At 39.9% G+C, this 27795-nt stretch overlaps 1 protein-coding gene across 9 annotated transcripts in view; it reads left to right on the forward strand.

Annotated features, from left to right (window-relative positions):
• The window catches only part of NFAT5 (nuclear factor of activated T cells 5), a 72852-nt gene that overhangs the window by 10939 nt on the left and 34118 nt on the right, over positions 1-27795 (forward strand). For 6 of the 9 annotated variants that reach the window (XR_003994879.1, XR_003994880.1, XR_003994882.1 and 3 more), the window contains exons 2-4: positions 6056-6181; positions 20506-21064; positions 26471-26663. Coding sequence is in view for 5 of the 9 variants with exons in the window: in XM_030510953.1 (XP_030366813.1) it covers positions 6056-6181; positions 20506-21064; positions 26471-26663 (878 nt within the window). In the remaining 4 variants the exon portion in view is untranslated. Of the gene's footprint in view, positions 1-6055; positions 6182-19980; positions 20043-20505; positions 21065-26470; positions 26664-27795 lie in introns of those variants that run through there. The other 3 variants (XM_030510955.1, XM_030510957.1, XM_030510956.1) reach the window with 3 other exon arrangements.

Consider the following 27795-nt stretch of genomic DNA (forward strand, 5'->3'; position numbering starts at 1 on the left):
AAGGGTACTCAAAGGATTTTCAAAACCTTTAGATTTCTCAAATGCTGCTGTAAATAGCCTGGTGGGGAGCAGAGGGTGTGAGGCACTGTCTCCTTCATAGGTTGACCCTTCGGGGGGAGGGGGCAAGTGGTGTAGAGGTCTAATTGTTGACAATTCCCATTACATGCCTCCCAAAGTACAGATGTGATGGCCATACTGAGAACACACCAGATCAGTTTCATGATCAATAATTCTATTGTATCACAAGCCATTATCATAAAGTACAATGAAACGAGAACCTTAGCCCAGGCCCCAAAGCCAATAAACACTAAAACAGCAAATACTGGCTGCAAGTAAGGTACGACATGCTGTAACTCTGAGACCAAGCACAGCAACTCCGAGAGCAAATAAATAAACATTGTGACGAGTGACTGTTAATCAGAAACACTGAATGCTTATCACAAATACAGTTAGACACACTCTGGTCAGGTCTGTCATTATCTCAACCCTTCGTGCCCCACGTTGGGCGCCACAAAGGACTGTTGTGGTTTAAGGCCAGCCGGTAACTCAGAACCATGCAGCTGCTTGCTCCCTCCCCCCCTTCTTCCTCCCCCTTCTCCTGGAGGGATGGGGAGGAGAATTGAAAGAAGAAAGGAAGGAGAAAAATTCCTGCTACAGCTGAACCCAGGATAATATAGGAATCTAAAAACGCTGAGGTGAAGAGAGTAAAATAGCAAGTGAAGGAGCACTTACAAATTTCAGCTTTCCAGTGTGAACCACCAGCATTTTGCACTTTCACTGTAATACTGTCAGATCAGCTTCACCCACTCTTCCCTACCTTCTGTGAGTTATTTTGCCTAAATCTTTCCAAGGCCTCTCCTCCTCAAAGGCAGAGCTTCTGTCACCAGCTGCTGGGACTGATCCAGATACATGTTGACCCAACGTTATATTTTTGTGCAGGCTGATGGTGATGTGTCCAGCCCTTGCACAGATAGTTTTTGTTCAGTTCTTTCAATTTAAAATGACCCGATTTCAGTTGCGTGTAGCAGTTTATGCTAGGTGAGCATCCCTTCTAGCAGTGTTGTATATTCTTTTGTTTATCTTCAGGGTTTGTTGCTGCTCTTGCAGCTCTTTGGGAAGATTGGCAGTGAGTACCTTTCAGCTAAGATGGGATGCTGGATCCATTCCTGCTGATAGCCAGGTGTGCTGGGATGTTCATTATTTGTCTTGGGTCCACTATGTTTGATGTGCTACAATAACAAGCAAGTTTAGTATCATATTACTTGATTATTTTTCATTAATATTTCAATTCTGAATGTTTTGTGCAGTTCCAAGCAGTACCCTGTCAACATCTCATGTTCCCCAGATTGAAAGTTTGGCATTGTTGGCTATCAACCTAATGGTTTGGTGCTGTTCTGCTCAGTATAGCTTCATGAAATGCAATTTTCTGAACTGTCAGGATAACTGGCATGAAGATCCAAGTTAGAAACATCTGATCTCAGATAAGAGATTATAAGGATAGGATAATTGTATAAAGGGCACTTGAAGAAATTTGACAAAATACTTGTTGTAAATCTGTCTCTCCCTATGTGTCCTTGATTTCAGTAGTAGAATTTGTGAAGCCTGGGCTCATCTAGTTAGTTTAGTTGAGGTATTTTGAGGGAAGGTATGAGATTTGGAAATTTATTGTAAAGAGTGTCTAAATGCGGGTGAAGGTTTCTATGTGGAAATGAGTGTGTGTGACTCAGCTGATCATTAGTATATTGTTATTTTGTTTGTGTGTTGATCTTGTTTATATTTCATAACAACAGTGATCCTGAAACACATGTTCCTGTCTTCCTGTATGGGGGGGGGAGGGGAAAGGTGTTTAGGGGAGATGTTGGGTATAAATTGAGCTACTTCTAGCAAAAAACCAAAAAACAAAAAAAAAAAAAAAAGAAAAAAAAAACCAAAAACAAAAACAAAAAAAAAACCACACAAAAAAAAAAAACCCCAACAAACCCCCACCAAAAAACAAAACCCAGAAACTTGAGGTCAACTAATATATATATCAAGAGGATTTGAAATGAGCAATAAGTTACAGGGCACTTTGTGCTGTCAGTGGCTGAAATTTGACTCATTGATTCAACACAGTGGCTGCTAAAACCAGGAATTCTGTCTACGTATTTTTTTCTTGTTAATTGGGTAGAAATATGTAATGATGCTGAATTTTTACTTTTGCCTTCAAATGTGATGTTGCATTTACATATGCCTTTTTTTGTGGGTGTTTTTCACATGAATAACCATAAAATTATAGCAGATAATTTCATATACTCATTGTTCATGTGTGTACACACGTGTGTAAAACATGGAGGTGAGCTGATCAATAGGAGCTTTAGCTATTTAAATACAGTATCCGGTGTGGAGGGAAACTATATCCCCTGGGGAAGAATTAGCTTCCTTGCAATAACTCTAATCTTTCTGGAATTTGTCAGTATTTGCTTTAATGCTATTTATAGTGCAGCATATATAAACATTGGCCTGTGTTTAGGTGAAAACACAAGAGTTTCATTTGAAATTTGGTTTGTGCAGAGCAGGTTTATTGCAGCAAGCTTTCTTAAAGGTATCCAAACAATTTCAGATTCCTCAGAAAAGTGTTGAAGTGGTAGTTCCTAGTAATCCAGTTCCTAATCTTTAGTGTGTGTTTTAGACTATGAAGCTATATCTGTTCTAATGAAAAGTTAGGAGTGTGTTTGGGTTTTGGTTTTTTTTTCCCTTAAAGTTTGGATTTGATCTTAAACTTCATCCATGTGTTTGTAGAATCATAATCTGGCTTGGATTGGAAGGGACCTTTAAAGCTCATCTAGTTCCAACCCCTACCACAGGTAGGGACACCTTCCACTAGACCAGGTTGCTCCAAGCCCTGTCCAACCTGGCCTTGAACACTGCCAGGGATGGGGCAGCCACAGCTTCTCTGGGCACCCTGTGCCAGGGCCTCGCCACCCTCACAGGCTAGAACTTCTTCCTAAGATCTCATCTCAGCTCCCCTCTGTCAGTTTAAAGCCATTCCCCATTGTCTTATCCCTACAGCGAGGTGTGTGAGTTTCTTAGATGGCTTATCAGGAAAAATTTGTTGCAGGGTGCGCTTTGAGCTAAGATCGCTCTTTGTCAACAGACCTGACTGGGCATAATTTTCCATACGAGAGGTTGTGACAGATACCTTGGGTAGTAATTACAGCAGAGCAGCTGCTCCAGCACTGAACATCTGCCTGGTTCTTCAACAGAAGCAAGTTTGGATTTTGCTAACCTCCTGTAGGTAGTAGCACCGGTGCCACCAAGAATAAAGGCTGGTGCTTATTTACAAGGGATTGCTGTCTGGAACTGTTGTATGAACTGTTGGCTGCAGGGGCAATAATACTTCAAGGCGCAGGGATGTCAAGTAGGGAAGTACCCTCTCACATCCTAACTGTATTTTTCTTTGACTGGTATTTGTGCTTTTTGTTACTGGGACAAAATCTGAACCTTTCATTCTTCAGTCTTTTGAATTAAGATACTCATCTTGAAGAAAACTTGCAGTTCAGCAGAAAATAGAACCACATACGTCTTATGGTTTCCAAACACTACATTTTATTTGGAGCATTTTTTGGTGTATTGATAGCTAGCGGCCAAGCTTACAGGAGCCATTCAATATAGAAGTAAGTAAACATTTTCTCTGAAACTGCTTGGGATTTTGTAGTTCACAGCTTTCTCAGAATCCAGCACGTCAAATAACATCTGCAAATATGCAGTACTGGCTGTGCTTCAGGGGCTGTAGAATGTGAGATGGCTTGGGAGTGTGAGTTAGACTGGCTTGTTTTTAGCAAGGTGCAAACACATGTTTCATTCTTTCATATAACTTCCCTGGGCTTCATATGTCAGGACTGGCTTCGCAGCTTATGAAAGAAAGAAGACTGAGACTGAAAACCCCCAATAGCAGTCAGAAAGTATGGTAATAGGGTTCCCACTCTAATGATTCCATGTATTAAACCAGATTTGAATTTACAATGATACCTGTTGATAAATTGTACTGTCCTTACAGTGCAGAAACTGCCTAGCAGTGACTGTTTGAAGTAGTAACTGGGCTTCTTGGCTTCCCGTTTCTGGACCTTCCACTTTCTTCCCTGTTGTTAAAGCTGCAAATACAACTGCAGAGACTCTTAAATGCTATTAGATCAGCTGTGCTCCTTTTTGCAAGCCAGATGATGCACAACCTCTCTCCTCTTCTTCAGTGGATGGTCCAGCCAGAACTTAACTGGTAGATTTTTAATTTCTTTACTCAAAGAAGAGTAAAGCAGAGTAGGTAACTGTGAGAAATGGTTTCTAGGTTCAGGCAGGCCTTGGTTAGACACAGCAGTGAAGCAGTTATTTATTAGCGTTTTTGCAAAAACGGGTGTCCTAGCAAGTAGGCACACCCAGCAAAAGCAGAACTTTGATTTATATTTCCTATCCCATCTGCAGGTTCTCTCCCTTGTTTCCCCATTGGTTGGGTACTCCAAGGTTTACAGCCTATCTGATGTGTATAATCTACATGCCAACTGTCCCGCCTCTGGTTACATCTCCCCTTACTCGATTTTGTACACCCCTTCCTCTTATTTATCTCCTTTTATGGTTCGATTTCATAACTGTCTGGCAGACATGTGGTACCCCAACTTACTGTTTAACTACAGAACCAGTTTGCACCGGCTTTGTTTCATAGGTTGTACAAAGATAGTATTCTTTTTAACCACAGAGTGTGTCTGTTTGAGTCATGGTATTTCAAACCCTTTATTTCGTTCCCTTAGTAACTTAGCCCCAGCCCTAATATTGCAAAGCCCCATCCCCAATATATGAAAACGCTTTCTCTCACAGTAACAGTTGATCTTTCAGTGCTCTGCTTATTTCTGCTGCGCTAGGAGTGAATACCTATTGCATCTTTCCCATGAATTAGCACTTGTGGTTTGCTGGCAGAAGTATATATAGTGCACATAGTATAAAGTGCACATTGATTTTTTTTTTTTTTTTTTTTTTTTTTTTTTTTCCCCACATATGTCTCGGCACCTAAATAACACCTAGAAAGGAATTTAATAAAGTTTTGTGGTGTGAAATGGTTGATTCAGTTTATAGCTGTTCATCTATAGCTGTTTATAGCTATATTCAGTTTATAGCTCTTGATTTATGGCTGTCCCTGCCCATAGCAAGGGGGTTGGAACTAGATGATCTTTAAGGTCCCTTCCAGCCCAAACCATCTTATGATTTGATGTTTGAGGTTATTTACATTTCTAGATTGGGGGTTTGAAACAGGGCATCTTTGGCATATCCGCTGGAAAAGACATACATAGCTATGTGCTTATGCCCGAGTGGAGCTGTTTGTATCAATGAGTGATCCCGAGATAATTTCACAACAGAAAGCACAAAAAAAAAAAAAAAAATCATAGAGGTTCTACTACTGTACGGGATCTGCCAGAGCTGTATCATGGGGCTTTCTGTGTAAACTGGACTGGTGCTAGCCATTCCGTTAGTGGAAACGGCTTTCTCTGGAGCATCCGCGTGAGTTTACAGGGAGATTGAGGCAAAAAGAAACGTTGCAGATAAATGGAGATAAAGTGAAAATGCAGATAAAGTGAAGGATCTTAACAAGAATTGGCACTTATTACATGGGAAGAGTACAGGGTGTTCTGCAGATGATGGTACTAAATTAATCTCTCTTTGGAAGCTAGTTGCTCAGCTCGAACTCTGAGAATGGGTTTGTCTTTGATTCCCATGTGATTTGTTGTACATGCTGTCAACCTCTTCATTCTAAATGAGGACCTTTTCTGTCGAAGTTCCTGAATTATATTTTTGAACAAGTTTGTGTCCTTTTGTTTCAGTCTGGAGAATGTGTATCTTAACGTTTTTGTGGTTGGTTTGTTTTCTGAAATAACTTTATTCTATGATGTTAAGATCTCCAAGTGCTTAATGTGACCTTTTCAAAAGGTTCTGAAAAGGCTGGTTTATAGTTCATATCTTAAGCAAAAATGTTATTTCTTTTCTCTTGCAGAACATGAATAAATTCTTGATTAAATCCTTTTTTGTTCAACAGAATCTGTCTATGACCTTCTCCCAAAGGAGCTGCAGTTACCACCTTCCAGAGAAACATCTGTAGCATCCATGAGCCAAACAAGTGGTGGCGAGGCAAGTTCGCCACCTCCAGCTGTAGTTGCTGCTGGTAAGCATTCTCATTTGCTCAGTTGCTTTGTTAAGGTTGGCAATGTTCTGGCCAACATGAACAGTGCTGGCAAAGTTTAGATTGTAAAAAAGAGCTTGTGGAGAAGTAACAGAGTTCATTCTAGGAGAATTTAGGTAATATAAATTAAACTGGGTGATCTAAATTATCAGGTATTCTATGTTAATGGTTGCTGTATTTCATGTGTGTATATATGTCTTCATAAGAAATAAGTTACTTGTTTTGCTGTTTTGTTATTATGCAGCACAGGCCTGTTAACTCCTAGAATGCTCTCTGTCTTAAGAGGTAATAAATACCTGCTTGGAACTAAGGGAGAATGCCAACTGACTGTAAACCAGCAAATCCTAGCTAGGATAAAAAATGGAATGGGAGATTATATTTTGGGCTGTGAAGCTTTTGCCAGACTGTAAGGAGGAAGAAAGGTCATGTTTTCCTTTAAGAGGCCTGAGGAAGCTTAGTATTTAAACTCCATTCACACATATTACAAAATTCTCAAATACATGAGAACAGAATATATGTCAGGATGGCACTTTTATAAACTGTTAAGTTTAAATTAGTTATTTTTTCTAATTGACAGCATATAAAAATGAGGCATGACCTTTGTATCTTCCTCTTTATCTTACTCCCAGTCATGTTTTAGATTTCAATCTAAAGATGCTGTCATTGTTCTTTATTAAACATAAAAAAAATTAGGATTTAAGGACAAAGCTCTCTTCTGTGAAGTTAGCCTTAGTGCTGGTTTGCATATGGAGTTCTTGTCAGTAACTTGTATACATTAGTAAATATCTGTGCAATGAGGAAAAAATCATTATGCTCATGATAGATGCATCTTCATTGAATAAGGAATTTTTTGTGTAATTGGATCCCCATATTTCTTGCAAGGTCATGTTCTGCTTTCCTAATTGGCCTTAAATTATTGCTTGAGAAAAATGTGTATATTTAAGGTGAGGATTCAGCTGCATTATTCTTTTTTTCTATGAGTTCATATGCATTAAATGTTTGCGCAAGAATGTTTCCCAGGTTTGCATGGTACAGGAATCCTGATCAGAAACTGAAGAGATTGTAGACTTGTCAGAAAAACTTTACAGCACTGCTCACCATTCATGTTTTGCCAGACCTCTTCTGAGAGAACCTGTGGATTTAACTGTGCACAGCGGAACTTCGGTCATTGAAAGAATTTGATGGGTTTATTATATTGAAAGGATTCGTTATTTTTAATAAACGATAGAAAAATAATTTGGGCATGTATTTCTAAAATCAAGATGCTTAATGATCGGTTTGGTTCAAAGACACAGCAGCAACCAAATCCTGTAGAAACATGTATTGTAAAAACAAGTGAACAACAAAAAACAATCCCACAAACCCTGTTACACTCTAAGTCCACAGATAGACATGAACTGCTAATTGATTCTGAATGTAACAGAAAAGACTTAAACTTGAATGGAACTAAATGTCTGTTACCTCCAGGTATTTAGTGTCTGCTAACAGCCAGTTCAGTTCCTTTTAAAAAAACCTAAGAATGCATTTGCTGTGTTTGGGTTAAACTGCAGCACAATTTTCTTGAATGCAAAACTTAAACAGTGTTGAGATTTTTTTGTTAACACAGAAGGGAGACCTACTCATTCAATTAAGAACACATTTCAGAGTTGTGTAGTTTCACAAAGACTTTTAAGGTGATACCACTGCCCAAAGAAGAGCTTTTCATGTGTGCACTGCATCAAGGACCTGCTCCAGGTTAGAGTTGTCCTGAGTGGGTTCACTGCAGGTCTGCACAACTGCTTTTGATGGCACAGGGAGAGGAGTGATACAGGGAAGAGGAGCAGGCAGAAAAGGTGGAGGGTAGCTTCTCTCAATGGCTGTCAGCTTGTGCAGTTTGAATTGTTCACTGACCTGTGGCTTTGGAGACCTTCCATAGGTGTTGTAACAAGATGGTTAAGTTCCTGGGTGCTGTATAAATCGGAAGTATTAAGCAAAAGCAACTACAGTTGTTAAAAATTGTGTTTAAAGAAAATTAACCAGCCAGACAAAACCACCCAAACAGATCCAAGACTAGTTTTGTTTTCATTGCTTATGTCACTGTTCACTACAGTGAGACCAAAACCAGTTGAAATCCTGGTCTTCTGTAAACACATAACTGGTGACCAAGGTCATTCAGTAGTGAGTTGTGCTGAAGACGTGTAAGGAGAGGCAAGCCCCAGCCCAAAGTAGCTGGGGCTATTATCAGGGAGTGGGTGCTGAACTTCATAGGTGTTGAGGTAGACTCAGCTGGTGAATGCTATGAGATAATTTCAGTGTAACATGTTGGGATGGGGGGGAGGCAGGCCGTCTTTGGTTTTGTGTGTGTGTTTTTTGTGGTGTTTTTTTGGTGTGGTTTTTTTTTTTTTTTGTTCCCCCCCCATCCTTGAAAGAAAACACATGCATCTTGGATAAATGTTTACCAAAACAGGTCCATATACTTTGCTCCAAAACTATAGGGACAGAACAGAAAGCTGAACAGTCCCTGCTCCTCCCTCTGGTGTTGGGAGGTAAGATATATATAGAGATAGATAATATGTAAGATATAACTCAAGGGTGGACAGGTCCTTCTGGTAAGTCTGAGGCCAGACTTTCTTTCTCTTTAAAGCTGGGGACAAACTCTTAGGAACAAAGGAAGGAACATCGGTGTGTACAAAAGTCGTAGGTTGGGGTACAAGGAGAGGTAGACCTCAGTGGATTGTTTTATAGTCATAGTCCCCCCTCCCACAAATTCCTGCTGTGTTAGTGGCCAATTTGGATTCCTCCTATAAGCCATCTTGAACTCAGCACTTCTAAACTGATGCTGGTACTCTCAGCACACAGCTGCCTTGGAGCAGGAGCCTTCCCCAGTGTTCTCAGTTGACTTCCAGAATCCCAGGAGTGTTTTCTTTTTCATTGAGGTTAGCTGTGTGTTCCGCACCCAAATCTCTCTGTTTTCTCAAGAGAATAGGACACAAGTGTTTTGGCTTCATTCTTTCTGTAGCTGCGCCATATTTCCAGATAAAAGGGCGTATTGCATTTTACTGTTTTCTTTAATTGTTTCAGGATTGTTACAGTGTTTTAATAGTTGCTACCATATTTCCAAGCCCTGGCACCCTGCCTCATGTAATAATGAGAAGTCTGGCTGGGCTGGGCTCTGATTTCTTAGCAGGAAAACAAGAGGAAAATCAGCCTGGGCTTTGTGCATGTCTATATGCTTGTACAGGAAAACAGATTCAGATTTTACATTTATAATTTAAAAGACCAAGATTGACTAATCATTTGCATATATCAAGTCTGTAGCAGACTATAGGCACATTTTTGAGGATCTGACACTGTACAGATGAGAGGGTGAGGGGGAGATGACTTTTGCAACTTAGTGTGCCTGTATTTGAAATCTTTGTTTTGTGTGTATCTCTTCTTATTTTTATTTGTTTTTTTTATTATTATTTACTTAAAATTTTTGTGTCAGCTCTTACTTGCTTTATTTGGGAAATGATAGTTCAGTCTCCTTAGCATTGCAGGTGATCTCATTTACTCTTGTTTTTTGAAGGAAGGGCTGATTTGAGATGCTGCTAGCAACACTGTAGGTAGAAGTCAATTGCAGATATTACTCTCAATAATGAGAGGATTATGTTACAGGGAATGAGCCACAGTGGTGAGAGCTTTTTACTATGGTAATAGTTAACACAGTTTGTTCTTTCCCAAAACACAGAGTAAGGTAGTATCTGGCTGAAATTCAACTTACTTGAGGTTTTTCTGTCAGTTACTTTGCTGTGGGGTTTTGTTTCACATAAATCACATTATAGGTGAGAAATAGATATTGCTGCAGTTAACTTCTCTGTTGTTTGTTTGTTGTGTGTGTTTTGTGTGTGTGTGTTTTGTGTGTGTGGTTTTTTTTTTTTTGTTGGGTGTTTTTTTTTTTTTTGTTTTTTTTTTTTGGAGGAGCAGGATGGGCTGTTTTTAGCAGTGATGACCTTGCAGGGGCAGACTTCTAGTTCTTCCGTTTGGAAATTTGTTTTGTGATTTACAGACCAGTTTTATGAGTATTAAAATGGAATGTTGCTGATTGGATTTTAATTAATTTGTTAATAAATGTGCATCTCATTCATCCAGACAAAAGGTATTACCCACTCTCTGAATATCAAACAGGCAAGTATCATTTAACAGAACTCTAGGATTTTGAGCTGCGATGTTCACAACCTGAGCTGCTATCTCAAGCTTCTAATTCTGTTATTGTTCTGGAAAGCAGAAGGGAGGGAAAGGATCTAGGATACTGCTCGAAACTGTTCTCTGTGCTTGCTATTGGAATCACAAGTGTCTTTGTTCAGGGGACAGGAAAAGGAGGATTTTGCCTGGTGTGGTACCATAAATACATTAAATATGAATCATCTTCTAGACTCTTGAAATGCATGAGGGTGTCATGCTGAGAAATGTCATTGTAAGTTGTGCCTGGAGATTTCTTGCATGAAACCAATGTGCCTGAAGCTTTAATATTGCCTTCTACACAATATTTTTAAGCTCCAGTTGCAAGGAAGGATGCTTGATTCTTTCCAGTTGGTTCTTAAAGGTTGAGCAATTTTTTTCTTGTTGATCAAGACACATTGAACAAGTGCTTCAAATGCTCAAAATTCACACTGCTGATTTAAGCCCTTTCTCAAAGGCATCTATCTAGTTGGTAGGTCAACACATTATTCTTGTCTTTTGGGGATGATTCAGGAATATTTTTGGCCATGTACTTTAAACAAGTCTTGCATTTTTACTTTCTATCTCCAGTACCAGGAATGCCTAAACCTATTGAAACCTCAGTGAAGAAAACTTACAGAAACTTGCTTCTCTGCTTACCATCTGTTCATTCTTTCTGTAGCAGATCTCTGGATGAGCTGCTTCAGTTTGCTGTCAATCTTTTAAGCTGCTCTCCATTTGCCACAGAGGCAAATATATATATTTTTCCATATTTTTTTGCATTGCTCCACAGGACAGTATTTCCTGCTTTGTTTCTATTCTGACAGTTTCCAGTTCTTATCTCAAATTGAAATCTCCAGAGCTGTAGCAAAAGGGGAATGGATTTTATGCTCCTGGAATGTCTTTACTGATCTCTCTTTGCATTTTTCATATTTGGATACAATTAACCTGTGATGTATTGATATTTTCTGGCTCTCAAACATCTATGATTGTGTCCTGGAAAAATATTTGGTAAACAATGAAGCTTTACCTTTCTGTGGTCATGTCAAGTTTGTGCTCCTTTTTAATTAAAGGGATGAGCTACTTGTCCCAAGCAGGCGTAATTGGCTTTTTTGATCAGAGATGTTATTGAAGTACTTGCCATAATCATTTTTGGTCATTTAAATTATGAAAATAAGGCTTTGCTTCTCAATTGCTACTGTAGAGAAATGGATAAAAATACTTGCATCCTCTGTGGGGTGGAGGCTGGGTGCTGAGGGGTATGGGTCATGTTTTCCACTGCCAAGATATAAGGCATCATTCTCAAGCTGAAGTTTCTAATAAAGCCTCAGATAGGAGATGTGGGGTGGTTTGTTTTGTTTTTCTGAATAGCTAGTCAGACTTCTTAATTTTTATTGAAAATATTTTGTCAATTTATCATCCTTCCTGTTATCATTAGTCAGTTTTTCCTGTTGATACAGAAATAATTACCAGAGATTTCAAAGGGGATGCCAGTGCTACTACTAATTCTATTATCTTGGGCTTATAAGTACATATTGTAAACAAATTATCAGAAAAAAAGATTATTCTTTGTAGTTGGTTTCCAGGGCCCGTAAAAACTTCCATTTCTTTGTAGGCTTCCTCTTCCCACCACCCTTCCAGTTGGAAATGCCTTCCTATAATTTCCTAAAAGGATGTCTTTCAGGGATTTCTGTCTGCAGCTTGCTTGCTTCAGTCGTGTGTCAAACCAGATTCTAATGTTCTTTAAAAATGCATCTTCCTGGTGCTGTATGTTGGTACAGTGCCCTGGCTGCTCTGTCTTGCTAGTGCTAACATAGATATGAACAAGTTTAATAATTTTATGTGTGTCGTGGTTTAAGCCCAGCCGGTAACTCAGAACTACACGGCCGCTTGCTCACTCCCCCGCTTCTTCCCACCCCCACCCCTCGCTCCTGGAGGGATGGGGAGGAGAATCAAAAGAATGTAAATCCCATGGGTTGAGATAAGAACAGTCCAGTAACTAAGGTATAATACAAAACCACTGCTACTACTACCACTAATAATAATAATAAGGGAAATAACAAGGGGAGAGAATATAAAACTAAAAAGGGAAGAAAGAAAACCAACAATAAACACAAGTGATGCACAATACAATTGCTCACCACCTGCTGACTGATACCCAGCCTGACCCGAGCAGTGATCTGGGCCTTCTGGGTAACTCCCCCCAGTTTATATACTGGGCATGATGTGCTGTGGTATGGAATATCCCTTTGGCCAGTTTGGGTCAGGTGTCCTGTCTCTGCTTCCTCCTGGCTTCCTGTGCCCCTCCTCACTGGCAGAGCATGAGAGACTGAAAAGTCCTTGATCGGAGTAAGCATTACTTAGCAACAACTAAAACATTGGTGTGTTGTCAGCATTGTTCTCAGTCTAAAGTTGAAAACACAGCACTGCACCAGCTACCAAGAAGGAGAAAAATTACTGTTACAGCTGAACCCCGGACAATGTGCCTTGAGTGCCTACCTGCTCCTCTGCATGGAGCAGAACTTCCTTTAATTGCCTGTAAAAGGTTATATAGATGTAGTCTAGATCATCTCTTTTTTCCTAGATGAAGCTTATTTTCAAACTTCTTGAATCTCATGTAGTCAGTAAATCCAACTTTCCAGAACTGTTCAAACACAAGTTGTTTTATCATTGAGAGAATTTTTAATGGCAAATTCTTGCATTAAGTGGCTCCTATTCTTGCATCAAAAAGGTTTGAGAATTACTTTGCAACAAGAGAATTCCCCGTTCCTTAATGAATAATGAAAAACAAAGCCAGTGAAGGGCAAAAAGAGAACAGCCTTACTGTACTGTTGTTGGGGCACCTCCTTGCATCAACAACTTTGAAGGCCAAGAGGAGTTCTTATTTCTTAGGAAAAACCCAACCATGTATCTAAAGAACAAAAGAGTGTTTCTTCAGTTGAAGTGTTCTTTGTCAGATCCATCAATCCTGACATGATTGTACGGTCCCTCTTTTAGGGTGGCAGAAGCTGAGGAGATGACAGGTAGAGCTTGAAGAGAGCAACTGAGGGTCCTAGAGTTCTGACTTGCTTGGATGCAGCCGGTTATTGCTCCGAGTGGGGAAGAAGGATCTAAGATACATGGAATTGGTGTGTGAGCGCCACTAACAAAAGCTTTACTTAAATACCTAAACTGGAGTGTTAATTTAATAATGGATGTAATTTATTACAAAACCAGATTGTTTGATGTCTTTACCCAAAGTATAATACACTGCTTGGTTCAGCATGTGAATGTAAGGGGAATTTACACTGTTGGGCTTAATGTAAATTAAATTAACCTACCTATCTTGAATCTGAGTGTTTTTAATAACTGGTGAATTGGATTGCTTTATTTTATTTGCTGGGATGCTAGTTTTTTTTTCTCTATTAATACACTTAACTTGCATTCTAGCTTCGCCATTCAGAGACAGGCATCGAGTGGTGGGTTGTGTGACAGTGTCTGTCAATAGTGAAGACAAATAGTGCCAGAGACACTTAACCCATCCAATCTCACCCAGGGTATAGGTCGGTCTTGCTTTCAGACTTTTCTCTTCTTTCTTTTTTTTTTTTTTTTTTTTTTAAATCTTTATTTCTAAGTAGTGGATTGATATTGATTTGAAACTAAAGTTTTTGGAAAAGTTTTTGATATTATATCAGTAATACGAGAAGAAGAAAAGTAGAGACCAAAGTTTGGCATGTGAGGTGTTGAAAGCAGGTTTGCAGCCACTTTGTAAATTCTGGTGTTTACCTTTCAAACTTTTGGCAACACAAGGGCTGATGGTGGAAATTTTGCACATAGTACCCTCTGGTTTTGTTCTGAAATTGTTCTGCTGTGTCCAGTGGTTCAAATAAGCCAGTTAACATACAAAAGTATTATCAAGAACATGACATGTTAGATAAATTAACAAATTTAATAAATGGGTATACTTCATATATTAAGCTTATATACCACCTAAACCTTACCCTGTGTGGTGACTTTTCATTTTTGACACTTGTTTTCTGAACACAGCATAGGGATTATGCAGGATGCAGGCTAGGCTATGAGGAAGAGGCGAGTTCTTGAATGGCTTTTTGCTAGTCCTGGCTGTTCATGCACAGGTGGCTGAAAAACTTGTAACCCCCAAAATATCTCCACTTTATTTGTGTTCACAACCTTAAGCTTTCCAGTCTGGGAAATGACTCGCTTTGCACTCCAGCTGCAATTAAGGAAAAAAAAGTCATCAGGACACTATTTGTTTCTTTTGGAGGGCTTGGTAATCCTTGTTGTATTTAAGGATCTCTTTGGAAAGAACAAACAAGGATTTCGGGATTGGCTCCATGTAAGTGTTATCTGGAGACAAGACTCCTTCAATGCCAAGTAGTGGGTTTTTTTAGTTTTTTTTCTTTTTCCTGCCTTTCAGACTTTTTTTTTTAAGAGGCTAAATGCCTTGTTTGACTTCACAAGATAATAGGATATAGAAATATATATCATTGCCTTAGTTGCTAACTCAGGAGGTAATAAATTTTCTTTATATAATGCTTTATGTTACTGAAAAGAAAAAGACTGCACTGATTTGCTCATGGGGATGCTCTTTGCTGTGTGTTCCCTTAGTCTCTGACGTTATATTAGCCTGTGACTTTTAGCAGTGTGCGTTTGTGCCACGTGTGTTGCATCCATTCTTCCACTGCCTGCTTTTTTGGCTGCTTTTTGTTTTCAGAGGAACCTGAATCACTCAGTCTCTTGGTTGTGAATTTAATTCTGTTCACTGCCTGAAAGTAAGGTAAATGTTTGGGAGCAATAGGCACCTCTTTAGATTTTCTGGGAGGCAAATGTACAATGACTGGTAACTTGAACAACTGGAATTTCTTTGAAATGTAGTCTTCCTCGGAGTCGTGCGGAGTAATTGGTTATCTTTATTTACATTCTGAACTCCAGCACTAAGCACTTTGTTAGTTCTTGGTTATTTCCTCTCTTTCATTTACACATTACAGAATTGCTTATTATTGATGTAAATTATGAAGTCCAAACCAGAACCAGGACTTCCTTACGCTGAACTGTTTGATACCATTCTGCCTCTCCTAGAGGAAAAAAAAAGCTTGTAGGACAGGCAACAAATTCTGAATTACTTATTTCAACTACCTTACATGTTACAGTGATGGCAATGAATGGATTCAGGAGGTTTAATTTCAACAGTGATCAAGCTTGCTCTAATGTGGAAGTAGTTTTCTCTCTCCTTTTTTCAATTAAAAAAAGGAAAACAAACCAAATCCTACCTTGTGATGCTGGTGCATGTTTCATTTCTAATACTGTAGCTGCATATTTGCCATAACATGCACTTGGCTTCTATTCAGCGTTGAAAAGCAATTTTTATTTTGAGATTGTGTTAAAACATATTCAGTCTTATGTTTCAAAATGTGCGTATTCACTTAAACTATATTTGTTGTTACAAGCACTGTTAAGCTGCAAATGAAAGAGCCACCTGTAACAATTCCCATTAATATGTGTCTAAAGAAAGTAACCTCAAATAAAAGAAATGCTGGAACTAGAGAAGGCATGTGTATGTTTCCATTCTAACTTGACAGATCAGCAAGCAGGTACACCCCGCACTGAACAGCCACTGTCTATATTTGGGTGGTTATCTGCATGTTGGGGAAAACTTCATTCCTCAAAACCAGGAAATGCAAAATGTTCTCCCCTTTTAAAGCAATACCAGTCAAGTTTAAATTACTGAAAACTTCAGAATAAACTTTTTTTTTTTTTAAACCCTCCCAAATGCAGCATATTCAACCAAGAGATCTCTTTTGGGTATCAGATATGCATGTGTTGTCACTGGCTTTAGAGTAAATTGATAAAACAAAATGGGAGCCATGAAACATCCAGTGGTTTATTCTTTACAGTAACTTCACTAATTCTTTTTGACTCCGTTTACTTATCAGTTCAAAAGAAGATGCGTTGGCTAAAGGCCTGCAGACTCCATGAGAAAACATACATTTTACTATGTTTCTCAATACTTGCATAACTTAAAATGTTACTAAGGCAATTACTAATTTATCCCCCAAAATAGACTTTAGAACAATCAAATACACAAGTTTAATATAGCCAGTTTATTTCATTGTCTGTAATATTTGTCATACTTTCTTACATACTGTTAATTATTATAAGAGAAGACACTGTAGATGCTTTAAAACACTTGCATGTTTATGGATGGTAATGGCATTCATCTGAGAATATATAAGGCTAAAGAGAGAGGTTTTCTTGCTATTACTGTTTAACTTGATATTTCGATAATCTAATCTTACTGTTACACAGGAGTGTATCTGGTAAATGGAGGAGAGTATAACTAATTTATAATGGATAGTAAAAATACACATACATGCTTTTTAACTTCTAGGGGGGAAAAAAAAGGAGGAGGAAAAAATGGTGGAAACAGTAATTTGTTTATTTTTCCCTAGGAAAGTGAGGGAAAAGTACAATTGTTGCATTTCTGGGCAGGATACGCATTGAACCATTTGATCAGCAGGGTATGATCAGTGTTTGACATAGATGTTCCAATGCAGACCATGTCCCTTTTAATTTTTTCTTCCAGGTCTCTTAAAAGAACTTTCTAAAATGTTCCCAATATTTGCTGCAAAAAGATAAGTCTTCGATATTAATCTGTTGGAGGAAGTCTTCCAATTCGAGAGCCCTGCTACCTGGTTCAATGTACATAATTATTGATTTGTCAAAGTCTTTTCGTGCACAGGCAAACATGAGACATGCATACACTCCGTTGTACTGTGCATGATACTCAGTTTCATCCATTTAAAGAAGAATTAATTTGAAATGGGGGAAATATTGCTGTTCAGTAATCCAGTTCTGCAGCATTACTGCCATGTGTGCCATGTGTTTGCCAACGCTTGCATGCAGCATATATGCTGTATGCATGCTGCACATTTCTATTTCTTTCTGTTTGAGTGCATAAATGATGAATGGAAACTAATTGTATTTAACAAAACAAAGTAAAGATCCCAAATAGCAAAGGTCTTAACTCAAAATGGCTGCAAATCAGCTTCTAAATATTGTCACTGAAATTAATATCTAGATTTAATAGTTCTTGCCAATCCTGTAAGTGTTTTTGGAAAAAAAAGCATTGCATTAATGCATGATATAGAAAGGATAAATTTGCCTTTAAATTGGAATGCAGTTCAAAGTGACTGAATTCTCCCAATTTCAGCCACTATATTTGCCAAAGAACAAACTGGAAAATGGAACTGGTATCATTCATCTGCTCCTGCTTCACGGAGAGGTTCGGGGAAGGGACTTCCTATGAAGATAAAAGCAGAATAGTTTATGGATAAACTGTAATGACCACTAAATTTGACAATCTGAAGTAGTGTAGGTTTACTTTTAAATTCATTTAGCATAGAGAAGTTGTAAGAAATGGTACTGGTTTAAAAATTCTTTCTCATCAGTCATTGATATCCCTGGTAATCACAAGTAGGCTGATTTATAGGAAGGTTTGCTACGTTTTGCCGTTAGCACTAAATATATATATGATGGCTGAACATACTTTATTCTGTTACTTTTAAATTGCTTAAACTGGATAAAATAGTTCAACTATTTCTAAACCTTTTAGACTTGAGAGATTAATATTTTGGATTAAAAAAAACTCAAGAAGAAGGAAAATATCATGTTCCTCTTAATAGGTATTACCCCTAGGACACCAGTAACTAGCTGAACAAACATATTGGGTTAGTATTTGTATATATTATGTACAATTTGTTTCAAAAATTAGTTTATTTCTGTGGTTCTGGTTTATTGTGCAAGGTGTGGTCAGCAGGGCAGAAATACAGAAAATAGCATCTCTCCTGCAGGAAGCTTAAATCTGACCATAAAATTCAGTTATTTCTTTAAAACAGCTGCAGCTCATTGAGGAATAAAGACTTAACAATTGTTCATACTGCTTCCTCTGAAATATTTCAGCCTAGGCTTTCAGCTGATTTGTCCATTAAAATTCTTCAGTGGAAATGATTCTGTTGGTATCCAGAAATATTCAGGGGTTTGTTTTAATCATTTAGCTGTCCTTTCATGTTTCTAAACCAGATTGATCTGTCTGAACTCCAGAGGAGTTACAATCATGTTCTTTAAAATACCCTGCTTCATATCTACCTGGACTTGTGCAAAGCATTCAACACTGTCCCGCACAACATCCTTGTCTCTAAATTGGAGAGACATCAATTTGATGGATGGACCACTCAGTGGATAAAGAATTGGCTGGATGGCCGCACGCAAAGAGTTGTGGTCAATGGCTCAATGTCCAGTTGGAAACCTGTAGCGAGTGGTGTCCCTCAGGGATCGGTGTTGGGACCGGTCCTGTTCAACATCTTTGTCGGTGACATGGACAGTGGGATTGATGCGCCCTCAGCAAGTTTGCTGACGACACCAAGCTGTGTGGTTCGGTTGATACGCTGGAGGGAAGGGATGCCATCCAGAGGGACCTTGACACGCTTGTGAGGTGGGCCAATGCCAACCTCATGAAGTTTAACCAAGCCAAGTGCAAGGTCCTACACCTGGGTCCGGGCAATCCCAGGCACTGCTACAGGTTGGGCAGAGAAGAGATTCAGAGTAGCCCTGCAGAGAAGGACTTGGGGGTGTTGATTGATGAGAAACTTAACATGAGCCAGCAGTGTGCACTCACAGCCCAGAAACCAACCGTATCCTGGGCTGCATCAAAAGAAGCATGACCAGCAGGTCGAAGGAGGTGATCCTGCCCCTCTACTCTGTTCTCATGAGACCTCACTTGGAGTATTGTGTCCAGTTCTGGTGTCCTCAACATAAAAAGGACATGGAGCTGTTGGAGTGAGTCCAGAGGAGGGCCACGAGGATGATAAGAGGGCTGGAGCACCTCCCATATGAAGACAGGCTGAGAGAGTTGGGCCTGTTCAGCCTGGAGAAGAGAAGGCTGCGTGGAGACCTCATAGCAGCCTTCCAGTATCTGAAGGGGGCCTATAAGGATGCTGGGGAGGGACTCTTCCTTAGGGACTGTCATGATAGGACAATGGGTAATGGCTTCAAACTTAAACAGGGGAAATTTACATTAGATATAAGGATGAAGTTCTCTACAGTGAGGGTGGTGAAGCACTGGAATGGGTTGCCCAAGGAAGTTGTGGATGCTCCATCCCTGGTGGTGTTCAAGGCCAGGTTAGACAGAGCCTTGGGCGACATGGTTTAGTGTGAGGTTTCCCTGCCCATGGCAGGGGGGTTAGAACTAGATGATCTTAAGGTCCTTTCCAACCCTAACTATTCTGTGATTCTATGAACTTTTCAGAGGTCTGTCCCAAGCTGTCTCTGTCTGCATAAGGGACTCGGCTGATAGTCTTGAGAGAAAACAGTTTCAGTGACTGAAAGAGTCAAATTACAGAAGTTTCACGTTGTCTTATATCAGCATGTCACCAATACAAATACTTCACCCGTTTTGAACCTTCAAAACAAACAACTCTGTCATAGTGACTGATACCAGTTCCATTTTGCCTACCAAGTCAGTTGATTTTATATTTTATTTCTCATTTGTGATGGAATAATCAGCAGCTCTTTTTCTCATTTATTTTCTCATATTTTTATTCCAGGATTTGCCTCTGAAGCAGGGAGTGTCTGCATTAAAAATGACCTGTAGTTCTCTGCTTCATAGGTTAGAAACTTATTTTAATATTTTGTGGCTAAGCACAGTCCCGTCTTTTTCAAAAAATAAAAAAATTTCCAACAATAAATGGTTTAATTAGCATTGAATGTGGATTATAAGCATTTTGCATTGGGGCTTCCATTATTTTAGATGAAATGGCTTCTACACAAATAATTAGTCCAGCCGAGGTGATGAAAGCTGTGTTTACTTGCAGCCATTTTTATGAATTAACATTAAGCTTTAAAAAAGTTGATTCCAGTGGCTCATACTAAATCTCATTTGGGCATTTCCAAAGTATTGTATTGGTTAGGCTGTATTGCTTTAAGCATTTTCATTCTAAAACTTACCAAATTCCAAATACTTGTTGGGGGAAAGAAATTTGTTCATAAATCACTTTGTGTCAATGGGACTGCTATAGCCAGCACACACAGAACCATGTATCTTGTATTTACTTCTGAATTATACACCGCAGATGCTTCTTCAGCTCCTTCCTCTTCCTCCATGGGCGGTGCTTGCAGCTCCTTTACCACCTCTTCCAGTCCTACCATTTACTCTACCTCAGTCACTGACAGCAAGGCTATGCAAGTGGAGAGCTGCTCCTCAGCTGTGAGGGTAAGTACCAGAGGGGTAAGTGAAAAGCAGTTAACCAGTAATGCAGTCCAGCAGCAGCAGTCAACGCCGAAGAGACACACAGTCCTGTACATCTCGCCACCACCTGAGGACTTGCTGGACAACAGTCGGATGTCCTGCCAGGATGAGGGGTGTGGATTGGAGTCAGAACAGAGCTGCAGTATGTGGATGGAGGATTCACCCTCCAACTTCAGTAACATGAGTACCAGTTCCTACAATGATAACACTGAGGTGCCACGTAAATCACGCAAACGAAATCCAAAGCAGAGACCAGGGATAAAACGTCGAGATTATGAAGAGTCCAACATGGATATATTTGATGCCGACAGTGCCAAAGCGCCTCACTATGTCCTTTCTCAGCTCAGCACGGACAGCAAAGGCAACTCAAAAGCAGGAAATGGGTTGGTATCTGCCTTTTTTCCTCCCCCCCCCCCCCTTTTTTTTTAAATTTCTATCACCATATGTAAAACCAAACTAATAAAACTCTTCCCATGCCTCATCAAGTGTTCTATTCAGGTTCTCACATAAATCCCTTCTCTGCTGTTCCCTTTTGCGTCCTAGCCTGGGATAAGGTCTCATTAGACTTGATAATCTTTTAGAAGATAAAGCTAACCTTCCCTGCAATCATCAAATGCAGGGCTGATGAGCTCATCTGTATTGTTCTTTAAGTGAAATTCCTCAAAGGTTGCGCAGTTCCATTTATAGAATGGCAATGAAAATGTATTTAAAAAGAAAGGCAGAAATGGACTGGATACATCCTAAATCTTAGTGGGTTTTGCAGGATTTTATGTGAGGATTTCAGTCTGTACACTTTACCTGCTTCTGTGTTTGCCTCTTTCTCTATTTATTGAATAGAGAGAGTGATGGGAGTAGAAGTGAATGGCTTGCTGGGATTTCTCATCATTGAAGTTAACATATGCTTTACTTTTTTATAAAATATTAAGATGATATGGTGAACTGGTTAACCAGATTTTGTTTTTTCTTGTGAATTCACTTCTGTATTTTGATTTTTTCAGAAATAAATCTCTAATCGTGTTTCTCTCTGTGCTTCTGGGTTGTATGCATGTGTGTGTCTGTACGTGGGCATGCCTGGGTGGTGGTCTCTCATCTCTCCCACTTTACACTGTTCACTAAATGCATTTCAGTGGTTGCTTAAAGAGGAAAAAGTCCATCAGTTTACAATAGCGTGTTGATACATTTTTATTTTTAACTTGTGGATTCTTTAGTACTTTTAAGATGGTTGAGTGAATAGATTTGGTGCTTTTATTTTTTTTCCGGGGAGGGGGGTGTGGGGATGTGGTGTATTTTGTTTGGTTTTACTCTTATGTGCTTGCATTACATTCTAATGTTCATCGCAGTAATGGTGAATGTGAAAATTTGATTGATGGGAAAGATTATGAACTTCTCATATTCCAAAGGGAAAGAGCCTGGAGTCTGTATTCCCAGGGTCATTGCAGTTCCATACTTAAAATTTCACTGTGAGAAAGTGATTCTGAGAAACTCTCCAGAGTGCTGCCAGCCGGGTACCATGTCGGGGCCCATGGAGCTGCCTGGTACCAGGAGTATTGGCTCTGCCACCGACCCATGGGTCTCCTGGTGTCTCCTTACAACAACCACTTGTTGTAACTGCTTGGCTGCAGTTGTCCAGCATCTCTTGTTTTCACCAGCTGAAATCGCTGATAATAAAGTAAAACCTTAGTACATGGTAGACCCAAAGAAGCAAATTAGTGTATGTAAGGCAGCTGCTTGGCAGGAGGATACTGCCTTCACTGAGCAGAGGGGGTCAGGTGCTCTCTTACAAAGGGAAGAAACTTTGTTGGAGGGCAAGAACTGTGACTGTAAACGTGATCTCTGGGCAGAGAGGGAAGATTTAGTAAACTCTGGAACAATATGAATACTCCATCCCTGGCAGTGTTCAAGGCCAGGTTGGACATGGTCTTGAGCAACCTGGTCTAGTGGAAGGTGTCCCTGTCTGTGGCAGGAGGTTGGAACTAGATGATCTTAAGGTCCTTTCCAACCCAAACCAGTCTCCGATTCTATGATCTCAATCTAAAGCATCACAAGACTGTAGTGTTCCCTAAAATATTAGGGGCTACCCAGTGAACATTCATCGGTGATGTCAGGAATACTCTGTGAACACAGGGGGAGATGATAATTTTTTTCCCAGCAAGTCGTATGCAGGCTAGATTGAACTGCAGCAAACTCTTATGTAACAGAATTGTCCTTTTGAATAAAAGCTCTGGGGCAAGAACTGGCCAAGATATTAGAAAATGTAATTTTGCAGCTGGAATATGGAGATTTAGCATTACAAATCTAGGTCACAGTAGTGACTGGTTTGGTTGGGTTTTTTTTGACTTTCCAGCCTTATGGAGTTCAGGCAAAGGAGTTCATTTACTTTTGGCTTTAAGAAAAGAGCAAGGAAAGCAGCCTTGCTAATTTTTGAAGTGGAAATAGCATTTGCCTCAGAAGAGACTTCTAGTTGGTGGTCTTCAAAAGCTAGGAACAGTTTCCTGTGGAAACTTAGAATTTGAGCGCCTTTCTAGAAATGGGTAAATTAATGGTGATTTAGGGCAAAGAGGCTCAGATTTCCGATGTGCTTGGTCTCACCTTCACTTTCAGGTCTTCACTGGGAACAGTCCTGATGCCAGTGCAGGACCATGCAAACCTTAACTCAGGAAATCTGTTCTAGTAGAGTCATGGGGTTTGCTACTTATACTTCTTGTTTAGAAAAGAAGTGCTAGCTTTGAGGAGGCATTGTCTGGTAACGGTTAAGCTAGTAAATGTGTGTATGAAATGTTTTATTATATGTATGTGCACAAATATTAGAATTATAAATAAATTAAAAGGATGTGTAAATGATATATCCTTGGAATTTGAGAAGACAGACCACTGAGTTCTGGTGAAGGCTTTACAGTAGCTTTCAAGTTCAGCTATTCCGATTGAAAGTAATGATTACTTTAGGGTTCTAGAGCGAAAACTTTCAAAATAATGCTTAGGCAGCATAAATATGACAACGTATTAAATAATGGTATGTTGACAATTCAGGTATCTTGGGGTTTAAGGGTAAAGTACTCTCAGGAGGTCAGAGTTGTGTTGGAGAGGCCAAAGTGTTAATGTTGCACTGCTAAAACTTTGCATTTTGAGTGTTGAAAGTGAATTTTGTTTTGACGGCTGCCTCTCTTAACACTCCCCTTTGAAATTCAGTAATATCTCAGTCTCCCCTATTAATTTAGGGAGTAGGAACTTCCACGTGTGACAAGGTCAAACTAAGCAATCCTTGTGTGACATCTTTCTGTGGAGCATTCTCCTGTGCCGAGGTGCAGGAAGCATGGGGCCCAGGCACAGCGCTGTGAAGGATGTGATGGTGCCTGTAGCAGCTGGGGTTGCCCAGTGTGACTTCTTGTGTTCCCTGGGGGAAGCCAAGAGTTTGTAGCTCTGTGATTTAAAATTCTGAGGGAGAAAAAGAGAAGATATTCTCTGCAAGTTCATACACGTATTCCTTTTAGTCCATTGGAATAATGACCTGAGAGGAAGAATAGAGTGATTATCTAATGAGCTTGAGTTTGATTAGTGGTTTTGCTTAACTTGTACAGAAGCGAGGAGCATAGTGCTGTTAATTACAGTTTATTTAGTGTATCACAGGTTTTGGCTGTGGTACATTGAAGAGGAATTTTGTTCCTTTCATTTTCCTAAGAGAATATGTTTTTACATAGTGTTTTTGTTTGTTTTAAACAGCCTGTTTGACCAGACTGGGGCAGAGTAATCAGAACTCCTTGGCAGAAAGATAGTACTCTTGCAGGGGTTTTTTAATGCTGTTTTTTTTTTAATCTAGATCCTGCCTCTCTGCTGTTACTTGGTTGAGGACAAGTGTGCAAGGCAGCCAGGGCTGCTCAGGGATGCACTGGCCATCTGTCCTGGGCTCAGCTGGATGAGCAGGAGGCTTTGCTGGGCTGTCTGTGGGGAAGTGGTTAACCTTCACAACCAGAAAAACATGAATGAAATTCATACAAAGCACAGAGCTCATAACTGCTCAGCAGTGTCCATTTTAACCCATTATAACATGTATTCAAAGGTTTTGGATACTTAGTAGGAGATGTGGTGGAATCAGGGGCAAAGTACCTGACCTTTCCTGGAGCAGGAGAAGACCCTTCTATAGGAAAAGACAGGCTGAGAGAGCTGAGCTTGTTCGGTCTGGAGAAGAGGAGGTTCCAGGGAGACCTTAGAGCAGCTTCTGGTGCCTAAAGGGGCCAACAAAGAATCTGGAGAGGGACTTTTTACAAGGGCAGGTAGGGACAGGATAAGGGGGAATGGCTTTAAACTGACAGGGGAGAGATTGAGATGAGATCTTAGGAAGAAGTTCTTCCCCGTGAGGGTGGTGAGGCCCTGGCACAGGTTGCCCAGAGAAGCTGTGGCTGCCCCATCCCTGGCAGTGTTCAAGGCCAAGTTGGATGGGGCTTGGAGCAACCTGGTCTAGTGGAAGGTGTCCCTGCCCATGGCAGGGGGTTGGAACTAGATGAGGTTAAAGGTCCTTTCCAACCCAAACCATGCTATGAAAAGTGGGCAAGGCTATGCAGGGTCTGGGGAATGACTTGGAAGTGTTCGCGTACCATGTGGCTGCGTGCTATTTGTTGCACAGTAGGAGTTTTAGGAAAGGTGCTGATAATGTTTGTTAGTATAAATCATCAGTTAATTGGGAATGAGAGCACTATGGGTTACCCCAGCCTTCAGGTCAGTGAAAAAGTCTTGCAGAGGCAAAGCTCTCAGTAAACAATTTTTGAAGAAAAAGCATTTCACCCCCCCCCTTGAGAATTAAAAATCCTGGATAAATTACTTCCATGTGTTGCACATTGAAAAGGGATTTGCTTTTTGAGCAATTCACACCTGTTATTTAAACCGCTTTCTTCAGAGTCATTAGCTGTTAGAAACTACTTTTTGGTAGTAAAGAAGAATATTACATTTGCATAAATCTGTTGAGCCCTTTTTTTACCTGTACTATTTGCCATGACATGTTTACATTTGCTGGTGTTAAATGAGGTTATTAGACTTCATTATACAAACCTGCTCTGTATAAGATCAAGAGTTATTTTCCACTGTGCTTTAAAGTGAACACAAAATTGATCGCACAATGTTATACTTTGGAGGGCTTCTTCATTCAGGTTTTAATTATGGAACTGAACACAAGATACATCTTAAGGTATGCACCTGGAACAAAACAGTCTTTTTGCATACACTGAAGATTTCAAATTGGTGCAATTATGTCACAGCTTTTTAAATAACTAATTTGGTTTAAACATAAATTTATCAGTCTGTTTTGACAGAAATTAATATTAGAGTTTGCATGGATATGCAAGTTCAGGTGGAGACAGGCATGAGGCTGTTTTCCTATTTAAAGAAGTATCATTTAAACTTAAATCCATTCAGTGTGTGTGTGTACATATGTATATTTGTTACGGAAGTGAAACAGCTTATTCATACAATACCAGGCTGTATCATATACTGTGAAAAAGCAGATTGTGAGCCGCCTTCTGTTTAACATAGTTTAATGCTAATTGCTTTTCCCTTCCTTCATGTTTACTCTCTGAAAAGCAGTTCCTATTTGCACTGGATGGAGGAGGCAGGGAAGCATCATTCCTCTTCATCCTGCAGGTTTCCTTCTCTGTCAGAAAGAGAATTCCAAAGTTTGCTCTCAACTATAAATCTATCTGTTAATATACATTCTTTCTCTCTTTAGCTTTTCTGTGATTTAGTTTGTTTTTATTGAGGAGCTGCTTATAACATCTTTTTAATGGCCTGCTTTGACTTCCCAGAGCATCAGAGAACCAGAAAGGAGCTGGAGGGAAGAAGACCCCAATGTTGTGTGGTCAGTATCCAACTAAGAGTGAGGGGAAGGAGCTGAAGATTGTGGTACAGCCGGAAACCCAGCACAGGGCTCGTTACCTGACTGAAGGCAGCCGAGGCTCAGTGAAAGACCGGACACAGCAAGGCTTTCCAACTGTCAAGGTAGGGTGCTTAGTGTTGGGTGATACGGGGACTCCTTCCCAAGTGATGCTTTAGTAGAATGATAACTGGTTCAGTTGAAATAGGCCTAGAATCTCTGTTTTTAAAGGGAAGGGGTGGGGAAGATGTTGCAGTCTCTGCTGTAGAAACTGTACTCTCTCTCTTGCAGGTACCAAGAGGTCTCATTTGCATCACAGTTAAAGCAGGAAGGAAGCTTTATGTCAAGGCAGTGATGTATAATCTGTGATGCATGTCCTGTTAGACTACAGTTATACAAACTGTCTAAATAGACAGTTGAAGCATGCAAAACTAGGATAGTGAAATGCTATAACTGCACCTAACAAATTCAGCCTGTTCCCTGTATAGACTTTGATGCCTTAAAGTTTAGGTGTTGCTGGTCGCTCGCTCTGAGGCAGGGATGAGCAGCATACGGGACTGAATTGTGTCCTCAATCATTCTGATCAAGGGGAAGGATCTGGATAGAGCAGATGCAGTCAGGAATCCGGGCCCTGGCTGCATAGCTGGTTTCTCCAGCATGTATTTAGCTTCTTTGTTCATCCTGCTTCATTTGGAGGGGAGAAAAGGATAAGTGATGTAATTCACCTTACTCGGAGAGGGTGAATATTGTTGGTGATGAGGCTTGCCAGCCTGGTGCTGAGGGCTTTACTGTAAATTATTCAGAGGATGGGAACCAAAGCCCAGGTCATGGTTTAAGCCCAGCCAGTAACTCAGAACCATGCAGCCACTTGCTCAATCAACCCCCTTCTTCCCCCCCACTCCTGGAGGGATGGGGAGGAGAATCAAAAGAATGTAAGTCCCACGGGTTGAGATAAGAGCAGTCCAGTAACTAAGGTATAATACAAAACTACTACTGCTACCACCACTAATAATAATAATGATAAGGGAAATGATTCATAGAACTTGTCAGGAACTCGTCAACAACGTTTTAAGTTGAAAAGCAGATATTCTTTATTGCGGCACCGGAGAACATGGGGGATAGCTCCTCCTAGCATGTTCTGTCCGAGCATCAACCAAACCGTGATTATATTGTCATTAGTCGTACATATTCATTATATTGTATACATATTCATGAAGTTGTTTATACATGACATCACATTCCTAGAACATTCTTCCT

This window comes from Strigops habroptila, chromosome W (genome assembly GCF_004027225.2).
Source record: "Strigops habroptila isolate Jane chromosome W, bStrHab1.2.pri, whole genome shotgun sequence".
Lineage (NCBI taxonomy): Eukaryota > Metazoa > Chordata > Aves > Psittaciformes > Psittacidae > Strigops > Strigops habroptila.